This window comes from Tamandua tetradactyla, chromosome 12 (assembly GCF_023851605.1).
Source record: "Tamandua tetradactyla isolate mTamTet1 chromosome 12, mTamTet1.pri, whole genome shotgun sequence".
NCBI classification, from domain to species: Eukaryota; Metazoa; Chordata; class Mammalia; order Pilosa; family Myrmecophagidae; genus Tamandua; species Tamandua tetradactyla.
The window spans coordinates 7548862-7566412 of record NC_135338.1 but is presented as its reverse complement, the minus strand read 5'-3'; the positions used below and the strand labels follow the sequence as shown (position 1 = coordinate 7566412).

The following is a 17551-nucleotide window of genomic DNA, read 5'->3' as shown; positions in this document are numbered from 1 at the left end:
CTCTTGCAGCTTTCAGAACTTTTTCTTTATCTATGGCATTCAACATTGTAACCAGAGCATGGCAAAGTGTGTGTCTATTTGTGTTTATACTGTTTGGAGTTCATTGAGCATCTTGGATGTATATAATCATGTCATTCATTAAATCTGGGAAGTTTTCAGCCATTATTTCTTTGAATGTTTTCTCTCCCCTTTCTTACTTTCTCCTCCTCTGGGACTCCCACGGCATATATATATTAGTCTGCTTGATGGTGTCCCACAGGCTCCATTCACTTACCTTTCTTCTGTCCTCTTTTCGCTCCTCAGAGTGGATGACTTCAACTGTCTTATATTCAAGTTCACTTATTCTTTCTTCTGCCAACTCCAATCTTTCTTTTGACCCCTCTAAGGAATTTTAAATTTCTGATACTGTAGTCTTGAGCTCTGTATATCTCCTTTTCACAATTACCATTTCTTTATTGATATTCTCTTTGTGTTCATCTATCATTTTCCTGATTTCCTTTAGTTCTTTGTCCGTATTTTCCTTTATTCTATAACATACTTAGGACCATTATTTTAAAAGTCTTTTTCTAGAGGCCATCAGTCCGATCATCTTAATTGATGGTTTCTAATACTTTAATCTTTTTCTTTGCATGGGCCATTATCTCCTGTTTCTTTGTATGTATCATAATCTTTTGTTGAAACCTGGAAATGTTGATATTTTATAGTATCTTATCACTGGAATTTAGACTCTAAGGCATCTGTTCCTTAAACTCATATCCAGCTAATGCTATGACTGATCTTTCCTTGAATGTCAGAAACCAACAACAAAAAAATAAAGTAAAAGTAAAGAAGGAAAAAAAAACTTTTTCAACTCTTTGCAGATTGACCTGTGTGACTGCTCTCCTTCACAGCCTATCCATAAAATGAGTTTAGAGAATAGCTCCAGGTCAAAGTGTAGGTCCCTCCCTGGTCCTTTCTGCATGTGTATTTTGTCTTAGTCTTGCACACGAGGCCCTAGGAATTCCCCATTGACACGGATACAAATGTCCCCTCTTCCTTAGGAAACAGTTTTCTCATGGTCCTGGGCATGGCACTATGTATGCTACAGCCAGCAATTCCTTGCCCCAGGCAGTCACTTGACTGCTCTCACACAGCCTTCTGTAGGGGGGAGAATTCAGCAATCTGTCTTCTGCACACAGGGCAAGTTCTGGGATGGTGAGTTCCTCAGTCCATCACCAGACACACTGGACCAGACATACATGCTCCAAGTATGTGCATGAGGGTTACTCTCCTCCCCCTGGAACTAGGATGAGGGATCTGCTCTGGGAGCATGAACAGCTCTGGGGTGAGCCAGTGAGGGGTAAGGGGCCAGCAAGGACAGCAGAACTTCTGACCACTTTTTTTTTTTACTTTTTTATTGTATAGTATAACATATATACAAAGCAAAGTAATAAAAAAGCAATTAATTTTCAAAGCACTCTTCAACAAGCAGTTATAGGGCAGACCCCAGGGTTTGTCATAGGCTACCATATGTCCTCTCAGAGTTTTCCTTCTAGCTGCTCCAGAATATAGGAAGGTAAAAGGATTAAATATTTTTTACCACAATTGACTTTTTTTTTCTTTTTTGTGAAAAATAACATATACAATAAAGCAATAAATTTCAAAGCACAGCACAACAATTTGTTGTAGAACAGATTTCAGAGTTTGGCATGGGTTACAATTCCATGATTTTAGGTTTTTACTTCAAGCTGCTCTAAGATACCGGAGACTAAAAGAGATATCCATTTAGTGATTCAGCAATCACATTTGTTTGTTAAACCCTACCTTCTCTGTATAACTCCACCATCACCTTTGATCTTTCTATACCACATGTTACGGCTATTTGGGCTATGGGCATTCTAATTTTTCATGTTTGAAGAGTCTGTCAATACTTTGGAGTAGGGAGATGGGATTATCTGATGTTCTGGAGGAGCTGGGCCCTCTAGGTTTCAGGATTTATCTCCCTCCAGGGATCCATCTGGAGGTTGTAGGTTTCTGGAACCTACAAGTGCATGGAACCTTTGTAAAATCTTATATATTGCCCTAGTTGTTCTTTATTACTCCGACCAATTTCAAGTAGACTTTTTCTTGATTCAGCACTTGCCCTGTTACTGCATTCATTTAATTGTTTTCTGAAGCTTTGAGAAATATGTTTCTGTCAGTTATTGCTGATTGTTCAAAGATCCTGTAGAGGGGTGGAACCTTGAAGTTTCTCACTTTGCCATCTTGATCAGAGCGCATTACTTGACTGTTTATCTTTTTTATAAAACCTCCAGAGAAAAATATTCCATTTCCTCAATACAGAGCCAATTCCAATGTATAAATCAGACTGTAGAAATAAGTGGAAATAGCTATGAGAAATCTACACATAACTAGCTGTTGGCCTTTTGGAAGATTTATACATGTAGAACATCAACCCAATTCTAAAGTGGTCAAAATTGGTCTCTCCCCAAAGTAGAAATGGACCAATGCCACCCTCAGGCACTCATCTAGAACTCATGAACTCAAAATCGTATTCAATGAGTATGACTACTGAATCACTATATTGATATTTCTTTTTAGTTTCCATTATCTTGGAGCAGCTAGAAGGAAAAACCTGAAATTGTGGAACTGTAGCCATGCTAAATTTTGAAATCTGTTCTATAATTACTTCTTAAAATGCACTTTGAAATTTATTGCTTTTTTGTATATATGTTATATTTCACAATAAAAATGTTAAAGAATCAAATTCAAAATAAACACATTAACTACACTGATTATAGATTTCCCAGAAAATAGAAGAAACATGGTAAACACCAGCTAAGAGAGAAGAGTGAAGAATACAGAAATCATAGGTAGAAAGTCAGATGACTGACATACCTCCCTCTCCCCATCCATTTCATCAATTATGTAATCACATTCCCCTTGAATATGAGCCAACCAGTCAAGGATGACAGTGCAGCAAAATGGAAAGAACTTGGGTCACTAAAGGTAATTGAACTGCTGAGTTAACTGACTCAGAAGCTTTATCTGTGGTCTCCTTATTTTGAAAGAAAACATATTTCTTTATTGTTTAACATATTTAAATTAGGATTTGTCATCTGAAGCAGAAGGCATCCTAACACATAGAGAAAGCAAAAAGGAAAAGATCACCAGGTGTCAATTATACCATAAATGTTTAAATATTAATACAGATAGGTTGACTCAACTTTGGTCGTATTGATTTTATACTTTAAAAAGGATAATTTTGGATTAACTGAAGAATACGATAAGAAGTGATGAGGGTCATAATATCTGTTCTCTCTACAGGCTCCTGCCAACAAATTTGAAAAACTCAAAGAAGTTGGCTCGGCATATGTGAATAGAGAGAGTCCTACAGGCTCCTCGCATTTTGCCAATCAATCCACCACATCCTTAACATGGAAGTTTCATTCCTGATTCCCTCTATACCAACAAAACACCGTCCGCTCCACAGTCACACTTTCTTACAGCAAGATACACCCAGCTCTCCCCCTCCAAAGCTTTAGAGGCGATGTGTATGTAACAGTGCAGAAAACATCAATTCTGGTAATTTGAGGCCATGATTCGTCTGCTTTATCTTAGGAAGTCATCTAAGTTTTCTGTTCCTGTTGCTTTACAGCATAATCTATTCAAAGAGTTTGTGTTATTTTTAGCCAATTCAACTACCCACTTCAATCTGCTTATTTTAAAAAGTTGATATGAGGTTTAGCATTTGCGTTGGGATACCATTCACACTGTAAAATAGGATGTGATAAGCTATAAATAACCCATTTAAAATAGGAATAAAGTGAGTGGCTGATTAAAGTGTTACATTAAATAAGATTTCTTTTTTTAAAGGATCTCTATTTTTGCGTTTTTATTGATTCATTAAGAAAAAACTACACTTAATTTTTCAACACTCACATGTTGACTGCAACTACCATGTAGTTCTACTTTCTGAAATGACACTGCTCATGAAATTGTCATTAAAATACGTGTTAGTTTCTAGTGCTGGTGTAACAAACCTTGTGGCTTAAAACAACACAAATGTATTACTTGCAGTTCTGAAGGCCATTCTGAAATGGGCTTTCCAGGGCTAAAATCAAGGTGTCAACAAGGCTGCATCCTTTCTGGAGACTTTAGGGGACAATCCACTGCTTGGCCTTTTCCAGTTTCTAGAGGCTTCCTGCATTCCTTGGCTCACAGCCACCTCACTCCAGCCTCTGCTTCCACCATCATGTCTCCTTCTGTGACTCCTGTCTCCCTCTTTTAAGAACCCTTGTGTTTATACCGATGCCACCTAAATAATCCAGGAAAACCTCCCCATCTCAAAATCCTTAACTTCAACACACCAGCCAAGTCCCTCTTGCCATGAAGGTAACATCTTCTTTGGTGAAGGTTCTGAAGATTAGGACATGGGTATCCTTGGGAAACCATGATTTACCTACCAAATAATCCATCACAAATAGGGGAGATTTTCCTTTATGCCACATCACCTGAAGGTATTTATGAAACTGTATCTATTAATATTGATCCAGAAGTTTTATTGGTTTGGGGTTATTGGTACTAGGAGATACTTCTGTTCCTCCAAGAAAACATTTCTGAGCTAATAAAATGCTAGACCAAGACAGAGCTCAAACACAATCTTCCCGTAATAGGGAAAAGAGTTGGAACAGCTTGTTTTGGTTCCACAATGCTAAAAGCACGTTGACAAAATGCATTTATAGAGAAAAGTGACAGCAAAAGTTTAGGACAATAAAAGGTAAGAAAATAGTAACTTATTATAATAAGAAAAAATCTGACACAACTCAAGAGTTGAGTAAATCACTTTTAAAAGCATAACACAGGGGGTGTAAGGGTAGTTCCGTGGCAGACTTCTTGCCTGCCATGTGGAAGACCTGGGTTCGAATCCTGGCCCATGCACTTTCCCCAAAAAACAAACAATCAACCAAAACAAGCAATAAAAAAAAAAGCGACGAAAGCAAAATTCAACAAATGGTGCTGCAATAACAGGTTACTCACATGGAAAAATAATGAAATGTGACCCCGCCATATAGCATACCAAAAAAAAAAAAAAGCATAATACATCACTAAATTGGATCACTAATTTAAGAAACCTGAGCAGCACATGGGAGCAGGGAGCAGGAGGGAGACGAAGAGGAATGACCGAGCTAGTTGGCCTGAGCCTCAAGCTCGACTGCAGTACGAGGCCTAAAATTAACACCCAATATTATGTGCTGCTGTGGCATCTGGTGGAACAGAAAAGGTCTCAAATGGCCTTACCACAAGTTCCCCTCCCCACTCTGCTCCTATGGATGAGGTCTCCTGGCCAAACAACTCTGTTTATCAAGGGAACCAGGAACAGTTTCTGTGATTCCTGAGTGAGGTTCTTCCTTTCCCCGCCAGCCCACAGCATTATTCAAACAAGCCAATCACGTCCTCCCACGGGAATCTGGGGTCGCCTCACCCTCTCGATACTGCACAGCCTGCTTCCCACAGTGCTGCTTGTCCACTCTGCTCCCAAGTGCAGCCCACGCGTGGCCCTCCCTGGCAAACAGTGTCCCCCTCTCCCAGTGCGTTGGTCTGAAAGGATGTACAGACCCTTGAAAAGCCATGTTTTAATCAAAATTCCATTTCGTAAAGGCAGAATAATCCCTATTCAATACTGTTTGTTTGAAATTGGAATCAGATCCTCTCCCTGGAGATGACTGGGTTAGGGGACGACATGTCTCCACCCATTGGGGTGGGTCTTGATAAGTTTCTGGAGTCCTATAAAAGAGGAAACATTTTGGAGAGTGAAAGCCATTCAGAGAGAGCAGAGCAGAACAACACAGCCACGAGAAGCAGAGTCCACCAGCCAGCGACCTTTGGAGATGAAGAAGGAAAACACCTCCCAGGGAGCTTCATGAAACAGGAAGCCAGGAGAAAAAGCTAGCAGACGACACCGTGTTTGCCATGTGCCGTTCCAGATAAGAGAGGAACCCTGATCGTGTTCACCATGTGCCCTTCCAGCTGAGAGAGAAGCCCTGACTGTGTTCTCCATATGCCTTCTCACTTGAGAGAGAAACCCTGAACTTCATCGGCCTTCTTTAGCCGAGGTATCTTCCCCTGGATGCCTTTGATTGGACATTTCTATAGACTTGTTTTAATTGGGACATTGTCTCGGCCTTAAAACTGTAACTAGCAACTCATTAAATTCCCTTTTTAAAAGGCATTCTGTTTCTGGTATATTGCATTCCAGCAGCTAGCAAACCAGAACATCCAGACTCTCAGTATATGTAATCAATTAATTGCTGTCACTCTCATCTGTCCAGTGTCAAGCGTCATGTCTTTGTCCATTCCCATAACCCTAGGGCAGGGATCCTATTCTCACCATCAAGGTGAATAGGAGGTGGTTAAAACATTGGCATAGCTTGAAAATTTGAAATTTACTACTTTTTTGTATGTATGTTATTTTTCACAAAAAAGAAAAAAAAGTCAATTGTGGTGATAAAAAAAAAGTATTACTTCTAGCCTCCTAGACTGTGGAGCAGCTAGAAGGAAAAATCTGAGAGGTTCATGTTGGGTAGCCCATGACAAACCCTGGGATCTGTCCTGTAAGTACTTGCTGAAGAGTGCTCAGAAAACTGTTGCTTTTTTCTTTCTTTGCTTTGTATATATGTTATATTATACAATAAAAAAAAGTTTAAAAAGACTTAACTGCTATTGGCTGAAAATTGAAAACAACCCAAATGTTCATGAACAAGAGACGGGATAAATACACTGTTGTATATCCACACAATTAAATGCTACTCAGCAATAAAAAGGAACGAACTACAGATAGATGCAACAACGTGAATGAACAGCAAAATCATTATGCCAAGTGAAAGAAGCAGACACAAAAACGTACACACTGTATGGTCTCATTTATATAAAATTGTAGAAAATGGAAACTAATACACAGTGACAAATGCAGGTTAGTGGTTTCTTGAGGCTGGGATGGCCTGTAAGGGTCACAAGAAATCACTGGGAGGTGATAGAAGTGTTCTGCATCTTGATTGTGATGGAGGTTGTACAGGCATATACAACTACCGAAACCATCAAACTGCATGCTTTAAATGGATGCAGTTTATTGTATGTGCTATGTTCTTTAATGAAGTTGTTTCTCTTTTTAATTTTCTTATTCAGTGGTAAATTGGCGTAGAGGAGCATGGTAAGACCATATTCCAAATGATCATTTCAACCTTGAACCATAACCTTCGTATCTTTTTCTGTGATCTACAGTCCCTCAAGTTACCTGCAAATATTCACAGATGACAAACCAACTCCCTATGTAGCAAATTGTATATATATCCCACAATCAACAGCTCAGAACACCCCCAAGTTAATTTAAACAGCTCTTTTCTACATTTCCACTCTGCCTTTCTATAACCTACTTTTATCATATAATTCACCTACCATCCACTGAAACCTTTGGGAAATGAACTCAGCCTTAATTAAGAGATTGCACTGCATTGTTTATCTATATGACTTTACAAAGAGCAGAAACATAGTAGGTGATCAATTAGGCTTGTTGGATTAACTAATTAATCAAATCCAGAGAACACACCCATCAGAGAACTCTATAAAGGAAGAGTGCATGCTCATGAATAATTCTTTAGTACCAGAGATTAGGAAAAGGATTCCTGCTTAGACTGCAAACCTTCCAAAGTTTTACCAATTCCAGTTTGAGCTTTTAAAAAAAAAGAGCTTGTTTTAAAATTGCACAAGCATGCACTTCAAAGAAGCTACGATGATCCCATTCCATGATTGCTTTTATGTAGTCACCCTTTGGCACAGCTGATCTAAAATAGAATTTTCAGTAATGAGAGGGGAAGGATCTTTGATAAATCTTATGTAATTGGATTCTAAAATTAAAGTCTAAATTGAAGCATCAAGATACACTAGGTACAAATTTGAGTCCTAAACCAACATCCAATTTTTCAATGAAATATCACAGAAGTGGTTATATAACTCTTAAATCTAACCTCTGCTAAACTGAAGACATAAAAGAACCTAAACTTTTAAAAATTAAGAATTTTAGACAGGGGATTTCTTTGGAAAACAGGTCACTTCACCTCAGGTCAAGAGAATGAAGTCTCAAAGAACCACTCAGAACTTAATACGTATTGATCTCCCCTTAAAAAAACAAGAGGAAATAAACTGGCTGGGGAGCCACCCTGCTGGTAAAAGGACAGAGTGTGAGTTGGGGGTAGTCTGCATTCTAGGAATCTGTCACTGCAACTGCAGGCCATGCACATGGGAAAGTAAGTATGGAGTTGTCTGGACAATCTGCAGAACTGAGACACTCTTTGACAATGTAATACAACCATAAAACAAACAGAAAATCATGGGACCACCCGAATGTTCACCCAGAAACCAGGGAATAATTTCTAAATAAATTAGAAATTTATTTAGAGAAACATCAAAGCATATTCGTTTTATAGCTGCAGTCCGTTTGCACTGCTTCTGGTTACACATATCTCTCCGTTTGGACGTTCTCCTAAAGCCTACAACTGTCTTTCATCTGGGAAGGCCAGATGGAATTCCTTCCAAAAATCAGATAACCTGTTCTTAATCGGTAGTCTGGAGATGTATCAAACCTGGCTATGTATGAGAATAAATTCAGACATATTAAAGAAATAATGTATCTTTCCTGAACAAACCACTCACAAACATACACAAAAAATCCATTTTTCCCCCTGATCGATGCCGGGGAAAGCTGTTCTCTTAAAAAATAAAAAAATTCTCCTTCCACATGAGCAAATAGAACTTGCAAAAGGTTAAGTGAGGGGGACGCAAATAACATTCTTGGAAACCTGTTCTCCTTAGGGAAGAGTGACCCAAGAAAGCTGTTACCTTAAAAAAATAAAAGGAGGGAAGGGAAGGAAGGAGGGAAAGAAACCCAGAAGACTCTTACCTAGACCCCGACTCTGCTGCTCCCACTCGATGGCATCTGGGACTCGGTAGGTGGCCCCTTCCAAGGGGTTCAGGTCTCCCAACTCCAAGCCAGGCTCCTGGGATGTGAGGCCAGGGAGAGTAAACCCAGGCAGCTCAGTGTCACCATCCAAGCTCTCATCCAGGGAGTCCGCCTCTTTATCTCCCTCTTCTTCCTCCTCGTCCTCCTCGTCTTCATCTTCCTCCTCCTCATCCTCCTCATCTTCATCCTCTCCCTCTGGACAAAAAGGCATGAGAGAGAAGCATGAAGAAGGGTAGCAAGTGCATAGCAACTACTCAAACACACGAGCCTCTTGAAATCCTCTGAAGAAATAATCATGCTTGACCTTTTAAAACAAATATTATGGCCAAAGTTGGGCAATACGAGATTTGCAGCACTATGCACCCACAAAAGACCTTACGTTTTAAATTCTTAAAATCACCCTTATGAGATATCACATATCATGCTTATTGGGAGCCAAAGTTCGGGTAATGTGAGTTGTTACTGAAGTCATATTTAAGAGGTTAAGAAATAGTTCCTTCCTTCTTTCTGGAGATCATTAAAGACTTAACAGTTACAAAGCTGAAATATGAAAAGAACTTGAAAGGAGCTGTCCCAATCCCTCTGGATCTCACATTACTAAACAAGACAATTCATTATTTTGGCATGGTTTTCACTCAATTCTCCTTCCACATGAGCAAACAGAACTTGCAAAATGTTAAGTGAGGGGTACACAAATAACATTCTTGGAAACCTGTTCTCCTTAGGGAATACTGACCCAAGAAACTGGAAACCACTGCCTTCAATACTTTCTCGAACCAATTCTAAAGGGGATTGGGAAGGGGATATTGATCAAGGACAGTCAGAAAGGCAGCACGTGAAATATCCTCCTTATCATCATTCTAAGAGTTAATGTTTATCACGTGTCAAGCTCAGTGCTTCAAGTGCCATAGGTTAAGCAGACGTAAGATCCCCGATTTCGTTTCGTTTCACCAATCTTCGTTTTCTGCGGAGACTTTGTGGTCTCGCCTTCAGCCTGGATGCACCCCTGAAGCCCCTGAGCAAAGTTTATGAAAGGCTTTCTCTCTGTTCTCCCTTGGCTGTCAACACACCCATTTCTGCAACAGGGAGCTCTCCTTGGGTGCTGGAGAGGAGAAGGAGAAGGGAGGACAAAACTACTCAAGGAGAGAATAACAGGAAATGAGGTAGGAGGGCAGGCAGAGGTCAGATCACAAAGGACATTTATAGGCCTAGATAAACCTTTGTAATTTACTACAAACCTGACAGGAAGGTAGGAAGGCTTTGTGCAAGAGATACAATCTAACATTTTCAAAGGATGACTCTTGCTGCAGAGTGGAGAACAGGAATACCAGGACAAAGGTGGAAGCAGGAAAACACATTAAGAGGCTGTATCAGACCCAAGGAACAGGAGATGACGCTTTGACCGATGGTGTGGTCTCAGAAGGGGTGAGAGGGAGTCAGATTTGGAGTGTAATTTGAAAGTAGAGCTCTGCTGAAAACGTGACGTAGGATGTGGAGGAAGAAATGGGTTGAGACTGATTATAAACTCTGGGGCCTGAGAGACGACATGGATGATATCATATATTGACAACGGGAGAAAAATCAATAATTTTTTGAGACATTGTGTGATGGCTATGTCTAGAACATCCAAATGGAAGTGTTGGAAGTCTAAGGGAAGGTCAGAGCTGGAGATAAAAATTTGACAGTCATCAACATAGAAATAATATTTTAAAACTTGGGACTGGCTGGGCTTACCAAGAGGAGATTGGAGATGGAAAGAGAAGCAGTCCAGCAACCACACCCTGGGCAATCCAACATTTAAAGGCTGACCAGCAGAGGAAGAGTCAGCAAAGGAGAGAGGAGAGTGACCACAGAGGCATGTTGTCATGGAAGCCAGGCTGAGTAAGAGACTGAGAATTTCCCTCAGCTTTTGACATTCCTTCTGGGTTTAATAAAAGGTGTTTCAGTGGAACAGGAGGGACAAAAAGTCAGACGAGGGTGGTTCCAGAGAAAATCAGAAAAAGGGAAATAGAACAGCAAATAAGAAAACTCTTATAAGAAATTCAGCTGAAAAAGAACAGGGACATAAGAATATAGCTGGAGGGAGACTAGAGTTAAGGTAAGGTTTTTAAAATAGGAGATACCAGAATTTGTAAGTTGATTGGTCAGATCTGGGAGAGAGAAAAAATTGATGGTCCAGGAGAGAGAGAGAGGATAGCTGCTGTAGCCATGCCCCAAGAGACCTGGTATCTTATATTGGCTACAGGCCTGAACTCTGGAACCCTAGAGATTTACTAGGATTGTGTGATTTCAAAAGTTACTGAATTTCACTATGCCTTAGTTTCCTCATCTATAAAATAGGTGTTATTCTTACCTCAAAGAGTTGTTTAAGAATTGTGTTAGTTAATACATAAAGTTCTTAGAACTGAGCCACGCAATGGTGGCCACTGCATAAGTCTAGCGTCTTTGCTATCTTCAAGAGGGAATGGGATCCAGTGGGTAAGGGGATGGGGCGGTTCAGATACGTCACTCCCTGCAACAGGACAGGCAGAGAAAACAGGCACAGATGTAGTGACGTGGGTACATTTTGTGGTGGGAATGTGTGAAAGTTATCTTCTTGTTTCTTCTCTTTTCTCCATCAAATAAGAAGTTGGAAAGGACAGGAGAAATGTTGGACGTTTGAGGCAGGAGGAGGATGTGTGAAACAGTCATCTTGGAGAGTGGGCGAGTGGATTACCTAGGGAGATAAGGTAGGGCTGACGGCAGTCCCGTGGGCCCTGGACATGTGAGATCATACATCTAAAGTGAGACCCGTTCAGATGGTTGTGTGATTTTCTTCAGGCACATTCAGTTCCTTGGGTGCTGGATGGAGTGGAGGAGGCAAAGAGATTTAACCATGGCAAGTTCTGCAAGGAGAGCTCAGGGAATAGGGAAAGAGTTAGCTGACTGTGTGTGAAGGGAGTGGTTATAAAGATGGAACAAGGACTTCTAAGTCAAGGACAGAAAACATGAGGAAGAAGTTGGCCAGAGAAAAGGTGATGCAGTCAGTGGGTTTTAGGGATAACCATTGGGGATCATGAGGACTATCTGAGGGCTTTGCTGACCTTCCTCTTGTGGACAGAAATGGGTCATCAGCTAAAAAGGGCATAAATTCACTTTTAGTTCCCTTTCCTCCCCACAAACCTAAGAGGTTTGTGAAGTATGGAATAATTGTGAAAATTGCCCACAAGCATGTAAAGGCAAAGCCAGGGCTCTGAGCACTGAGTTTTCCATTCATTGCTGACTAATTGTCCTCTGGCCACCACCACCCACCTAGGACAACTTCCACTTGGTCCTCAACTTCTTCCATTAATTCCTCTTCTTGAAAGCATAAAATTATAAAAACTGAAAGGGACCTCAGAAGTCATCTTACTCCATCCTTTTGCATCCCAGAGAGAGGGCTGCATCTAAACAAGTGTAGACCAACAAGGAAGTTGCTACCTTCATGATATGATTCAGAGAACATTTCTAGGATCAGTGTCTCAATAAGTTTCTCCACATTCACCCACTAAGATACAACTTTTCCTCTCCTGAAATGCCCAACATGAGATGTCTTTCTCCATGACAGACAATAAAACTAAGAAGCATTCTTTCCAGAAACAGCTTATTGAGTAGTCAACAATTTACCTGAAAAGTAAAGAAGGATCCTGGTTTATATGTGGAATGAAGGCAAGAAACCTTCTCCTTATTCCACCAACTTCTGTCCTTCACTACAAAGTGACTTAAAAATTGTATTTGTTACTTTTAATATTTGAAAAATCATAGAAGCCTAAGATGGTTGCTATAAAAAAAGGAAATGTTGTGTATAGAGGATGAGAGAAAGACAGGTCTTATAAGAAATCTAGCCTTGATTTTTAGTCTAACCATATTCTTTCATCACCACTTTCTGCCAGTGAATATTCTTGGATTTTTTAGGAGCCTACAATAATTTTGAAGCTGTTAAATATCTTTAGTAGTATGACATCTGTACCCTGTTGCAACTGCCAGTGAAACATTAACTATTAATACAGAACAATAACAAAAAATGTTTCATCACTGCGCTGGTTTGAATTTGTGGACCCCAGAAAAGCCATGTCCTTTAATCTTCATTCAATATTACTGGGTGGGAGCTTTTTAACTATCCATGGAGATGTGACCCACCCAATTGTGGGTGGTAACTTTTGATTAGATGAGTTCCATGGAGAAGTGTCTCCACCCATTCATGGTGGGGTTGCTTACTGGAGCCCTTTAAGAGGGAACCATTTTGGAAAGAGGTACAGAGCCTGTGCAGCCAGAGACCTTTGGAGATGCAGAAGGAAAACACCCCAGGGGGAGCTTCATGAATGAGAAGCCGGAAGAGAAAACTAGCAGATGCCACCATGTTTGCCATGTGTTTTTCCAGTTGAGAGAGAAATTCTGAACTTCATTGGCATTCTTGAAGCAAGGTCTCTTTACCTGGATACCTTAGATTGGACATTTCTATAGCCTTGCTTTAGTTGGGACATTTTCACAGGCCTTAGAACTGTAGACTTGAAACTTAATACATTCCCCCTTTTAAAAGTGGTTCTGTTTCTGGTATATAACATTCCTGCAGCTAGCAAATAGAACAATCACTTATCCTCATATTAGCAAAATAATATATAGCAGCCAGATCAAAGAGATGGAAAGCTAGTGAATATAGGAAAGATAGTCTTGTTCTCTGTTGTATCACCAATGACTAGCACAGCACTTCACAATCAGCAGAGATCAATAAATACGTGTGAATGAGTGAACTAATGAGTGAGAGCATGAATAATGACAGAGATGCACGTTTTTAACAAGTAGCCAAACCTATAGAAATCACAGAGTAAAATTTAACCAACAATTAGCATAACATTCCTCTGAGTAGCCATGCAACAAGCAGAAAAGCATGATGTAAGACCAACTAATGCAAAATAAACTAAGGTTCTAAGCATTCATTTTCCATTCATAAAAAACTGAAGAGAAAGCCGTCTGTATTTCAACCACTTTCAACTATTACACCCATGAAAAATAATGATGTCATGAACACCTCTGAGCACAAAGGACAATGATATGCAATAAATATTTGGCAAATAAAACTGTGCCAAAAACAACAGGATCCCTACTTCCAAAGAACTAAAACCAAAGGAACAAATCATTCAAATAACACTGAGTTATTTTAAAAGTTATAGGACCCTTCCAATATCAAAAATTTAGAATTGCCATAGCCCAAACACCCTAAAGAGAGGTATGGAAAGATCAAAGGTGATGGTGGAGTTATACATAGAAGATAGGACTTAACAAATGAATATGAATGTTGAATCATTAAATTGATACCTCTTTTAGTCTCCAGTATTTTAGAGTAGCTAGAGTAAAAACCTAAGATTGTGAAATTGTAACCCATGTCAAAGTTTGAAATTTGTTCTACAACTAATTGTGCTGTTGTGCTTTGAAATTTATAACTTTTTGTATTTATGTTACTTTTCACAAAAAAAAAGAAGGAAAAAAATTGTTTGTGATGATAAAAAAATATTTAAGCCTTCTAGCCTCCTATATTCTGGAGCAACTGGAAGAAAAAATCTGAGATGAGCATATAGTAGCCCATGACAAACTCTGGGATCTGTACTGTAACTGCTTGTTGAAGAGTGCTCTGAAAACTATTGCTTTTTTATTTCTTTGCTTTGTATATATGTTATACTTTACAATTTTAAAAGTTTTAAAAAATTATAGGATAATGTTTTCCAAATTTTTCAATTTTTTAAGGAAATCCCAAAATTAATTTTAGTTGTTTTGAATCCCAAATAAGGATTTGGGTCAAGGGAAAAATATGCACTTTTTCAACACAAAGATGACAGGAAGCAGGAGCAGATACACCTCATAAATCAACATCCAGTGACAATGCTCAAAAGACTTGAAGTTGTGTTTGTCTTGAAAATCCCTAAAAAAACACTGAAACCCAGGAAGGGAAGGCTCAGAGAGTCCAACTTTAGTAGTTCCTTCAAGTTGTTCACCTGGAATTGAAAGTGCATCCTTGAACTGAGGCTACTTTTTCCCAGGTTGGCTTGATGCAGATTACTTCATGATACTAAAAAATAGTAGTAACACTAACAGCAAAGGTGGGTGGGGGGCTGTAATCATTTCAGAGTAGCCATCTCCATTGGCAGGCCAGATCTTCCCACCACAGTGCACTGTTCCCTCTCCCAAATATATGATACATGCTATGCAAAATTGCCTTTTAACTCCTGTTGAATCAACATCTCCCTGAATGTTCAGGGTATCCATTGATTTCAGGTTGCACAATCAGGCATTGACTGAGAATGCTGGCCATGAAACCAATGGATTTTCCACAGGGTTCTTAACAAAGATGGAGTTACTTGGGGTTGAGCTGATGCAATTGCTAGCTAGCATGTCCACTGTCATAAATTCTGACACTTCTAAGTGCAAAAATCAAGTTATGTGTCAAAAACTTAACTGAGGTGTCCAAAGTGTAGACAGCTGAGCACGTAACAGGGAATAGGACACAGTTCAATATCTGATTTAATTAACATCAACGTTAATTAAAACTGAAATGTCAAATACTATAACCCATGCCAAACTTTAAAATCTATAACTACTTGTTAAAATGTACATAGAAACTTATTGCTTTTGTATATATGTCATATTTAACAATTTTTAAAAAGTTAAAAAAAACAAAAAAAATACATGTGATGAGAAAAAAATCAACAGAATACAACAATGCTCATAGCAGCATTATTCACAATTGTCAAAAGGTGGAAGCAACCAAGTGTCCATCAACAGATGAATGGATAAACAAAATGTGAATGTGACATATAAATACAATGGAATTTATTCAATAGTAAGAAGGAATGAAGTTCTGATACATATGACAATGTGGAAGAATCTTAAAGATATCATAAAGTGTGAAATAAGCCAGACACAAAAAGACGATATGATTCCACCTATAGAAAATACTTAGAATAAGCAAATATATAGAAACAGAAAGCAGATTACAGGTTATCAGGGGCTGGAGTGAAGGGGAGGGAATGGAGAGTTATTGCTTTAATGGGCACAGAGTTTCTGTTCGGGGAGATGAAAAGCTTTGATAATGGATGGCCATGATGTTTGCACAATATTGTAAATGTAATTAGTATCACTGAACTATACACCCGAAAGTGGTTAAAATGGGAAACTCTGTGTTGTATATCTGTTATATAATAAAAAAAAAATCTTAAGGCAAAAGTAAGTTAAAAAAATAATAAAAATCAGTAGAAAATATGGAAGAAAACCTGCCGTGTGGTTCTGGCCTGTGTTAGCTGCACTCTGCCACAAAGCCCACTTGCCACTGAATAGGTGTTTCCCTCCAAAGGTGCTCAGTTTCTCTAATTCCATTTTTATCACAGCTTAGACATTTTTAGAGTTCCACAGGAATTGAGAGAAACAGCTAGCGGACCGAGAGTTTCTAATGAGTCGAAGGACAAAGAACCCTTGATTGAGGATGTGTCATCCCAAATCGGGAGGAAGAAGAACCAAAGAGGTAATTCCTGTTCCCCAACATCTCCTTGGCTGTCGAGAATCGGATCTCGCCTGTACCTTCCCTCTCTTTGAAGTGGCAATGATTACTTTGGATCTTTACCGCTTGCCTATTTACTCATTAGTTTTAAATGCCAGACCTCTCTTACCAGAATCCTTTGCAAATGCCAGACCTTTCTGTCCAGTATCCTTTCTCTTTACGCAATTTAAGACTAAATGCAAGGTACACACATTAGAGCTCGCCAAGAAGGGGAAGGATTCCATGAAAGGAAACAGGTAGCTTTGCTGGGCAAAGACCGACTGCGCATGTATCACTCTCTCTCCCACTTCCCTCTGAAAGGAAAGGCCCTGACACAAACCCGTGGCACCATTTCTAAAAGAAGAAACATTTGTCGTCATGCTTTTTCCTCGGAACTACTCCACCGATAGAATAAAAAGCCACCGTGGACAGAATGGCTTTGCCACCTAAAGGGCAACTGAAGCACTGTGAATGGTATTGCTTTTCATGCACGTATATATTTTTTTCTTTTTAATGTGGGCATCAAATTGGGCACAAAACCTGGAAAAGAAGAAATTAGACTTGCCTTGAGGATATGAAGTGACTCTCCAGCAGATGGCTCTCCAGGATCAGAAGGGGCCAGTAAAACCCAAAAGTTCTGAACTTCCTACGAAATCCAGCAACTCTCATTGTTAAACGGATTAAGAATTTATAGAATCTAAAGTGTTACCACCAACTACAGTGCTTTTACATTTTTATCATGTGATATTAGGGTATAGTATACACACCATATGTATCTTTTTAAGCCTAATAATAAAATGAATCCCCAAAAACTCACCGTTCAACTTGGAATACTAATGAGACTGTTGCCTCTGTATGCATTAATCCCCTTAATCTCATAAAAAATAATGAATATTATATTCTGGGACTTGGGTTTTTGCCATTCAAAATTATGTTTTTAAGTTTCATACATGTTGTTGTAAAAAAAATACTGGTTTGTTAGTTTTCACTGATGTTTTCCATTATGCAAA

The 17551-nt window shown here is 39.2% G+C and overlaps 1 protein-coding gene across 4 annotated transcripts in view; it reads right to left on the bottom strand.

The window, feature by feature from the left end:
• ARMH4 (armadillo like helical domain containing 4) overlaps window positions 1-17551 on the bottom strand; it is a 170491-nt gene that overhangs the window by 105362 nt on the left and 47578 nt on the right. For 2 of the 4 annotated variants that reach the window (XM_077122530.1, XM_077122528.1), the window contains one exon: window positions 8936-9190. The exons of the other annotated variants lie outside the window; for them this stretch is intronic. In XM_077122530.1, coding sequence (XP_076978645.1) covers window positions 8936-9190 — 255 coding nt within the window. The remainder of the gene's footprint in view (window positions 1-8935; window positions 9191-17551) is intronic. 4 annotated transcript variants of the gene reach the window in all.